This window comes from Postia placenta (genome assembly GCF_002117355.1).
Source record: "Postia placenta MAD-698-R-SB12 unplaced genomic scaffold POSPLAscaffold_82, whole genome shotgun sequence".
Classification (NCBI taxonomy): domain Eukaryota; kingdom Fungi; phylum Basidiomycota; class Agaricomycetes; order Polyporales; family Adustoporiaceae; genus Rhodonia; species Rhodonia placenta.
This window is the reverse complement of record NW_020169913.1, coordinates 2,450-4,477: the sequence shown is the minus strand read 5'-3', so window position 1 is coordinate 4,477 and position 2,028 is coordinate 2,450. Positions and strand designations below refer to the sequence as shown.

The 2,028-nt window shown below is 43.3% G+C and overlaps 1 protein-coding gene across 1 annotated transcript; it reads right to left on the bottom strand.

Moving 5' to 3' along the window:
- Window positions 1–9: 9 nt before the first annotated feature.
- On the bottom strand, window positions 10–2,028 carry POSPLADRAFT_1161584 (hypothetical protein; the record flags this gene model as incomplete). Its single annotated transcript, XM_024487685.1, has 4 exons — window positions 10–96; window positions 233–362; window positions 411–1,021; window positions 1,171–2,028. 4 exons carry the CDS (start codon window positions 2,026–2,028, stop codon window positions 10–12), a joined length of 1,686 nt encoding a protein of 561 aa, XP_024332796.1.

The following is a 2,028-nucleotide window of genomic DNA, read 5'->3' as shown; positions in this document are numbered from 1 at the left end:
GACAAAAGATCAATCCACGAGAGTCTGGCTTGATATGATGCTGATCCAAGTATTGAACCAACTCCATGGCCATGGTTTCACCCTTTTCTTGATATTCTGAAAGGACCACATGATAGCGTAGTTCAGGCCGATTGGTGGCAGCACGAATAAGATGCAGAAAGCGTGGATCTGCACCCATTAGCTGACAAAAGGGACGAAGAGTGTCTGGTGGCATGGTTGCAGTAAGATAAACCTTGGGAAATGTGAACTCTTGAACCACTGTAAGCATTTGCATCTTGGGTCGATAGTTGCCAGAGACCAAAGGTTCATGACTTTCATCAAAGATGAGCCGAGCAATGTTCTCTTGATGTAGTTTGATCCAACTATTTGATTGTTAGGTTAAATCTAAGTCCAAATCACAACAGACATACCCAATAAAGGTACTGGTTGCCAGTGATTCATATGAGGCAAAAAGCAAGCGTAGTTTGGGATTTGTGGGTGGAGCAGCTGAGTTCCACTTGGCTGCCACAATTCTGGATGCAGCACTACGTCGAAGTTGATCATCAATCAATGGTAGAAAGGGAATCATGATGATGGTGATAAGCTTTGGCTCTGCCATCTTGCCAGGCACTTCCCAGGCTAGACTTTTACCACCACCAGTGGGCAAAACCACCATTAGGTTACAGTCCCGCTTGATGATGTAGAAAAGCATTTGCATTTGTGCCTCTGACTTGAATGTAACCCTTGAATCCTGACGGGCCCACTTGAGAAGACGTAACATTTGGTCTGGTTGAGGAGTAGCAAGCTTGAGATGTTCTCCAAGATGAGTATAAAAGAGTTTATCGTCAAGAAAGTAGTTAGGAGTGTTACTGGCAAGGGTATGAGTGACTGTGGTTGCTATTGCTGGCTTAACTTGAGTGGCATATTCAAGGGATGCTTGAGAAAGATCCACTGGTAGTGGTGATAAAATGGTGGAAATGGAATTAGGAATATGAATAAGCGGTGCAGGATGTTGAGGCTGGATAGCTTGTGGGGCATGAGTCTGCAATTGATGATCCAATATATAATTGTTGTTATTAATGGGGGAAAGCATGGCAAGGCCATTATTACCTTAAATCATAAATTGTGTCAGTAATAGAGTATAATAAGAAAGAAATAACACATACTGGTAGTAGCAGTTGATCCACTGACACGACTAGCAAATCCTTTGGCAAAGGCATTTGCTAACATGTCTTCAAGCTGATGCTTTAGATTCCCTATTCCAATGGTAACTGCTCCATTAACCATGCCTTTAATTTCTTCCTTGAAATCACTAGTATGAAAGGTTGTTGGATCCATAGTGGTGGAGGATGTCCTTAATCGATGGAGAAGACGATGAGGAATTGGAGGCAAGTTGGATCCCCATCCAAGTACATCATGCCAGAAGTTGCATATGTCACGGCTTTCCAGCATGGCATCTGTGGTTAGGAAAGGCAAAGATCCAACTTCACGAGCATAGGTGCGGCGTGCTTGATTGGTGCTATGATTGGCAAGAAGATCTCCAAGATTGTTGACAATGGTGTCTTGTTCACCAATGTATTCCCGTTGTATGGAAATAGCCATATGTCGCCAAGTGCGTAGATTAAGTGAAATACCCATAAAGCGAGCAGTATACTGTTCCATTAGAACAGAAAACTGACGAGAGGTGAGAACATGACCATGCTGACAGAAAAGGAATTCATGATAAAGTGGTGTGAATTCTGAGTCATATACTTGAGCAGCAAGTAATGTCTCCAGTGGTCGAGCAATTAAAAGATACCAATCCAATAACTTGGCAAGGCGAGGAGGACAGAGTGTGGGTACAAATGAAAGGTTGCCAGTGATATTGGTGGTTTTGACATGAATGTGAATCAACCATGTGCCGCGGTCCTTGTAGAGGTTACGAGGAATTTGGCCATTACGAATACGAGTTTCGACCAATTCAGTACCCCGAGGAGGAGGTGCTGGAAGCATATGACACAAGATGGCCAGCTCTTCATTGATAACAGTGAATTCGGCTAAAACAGCCAT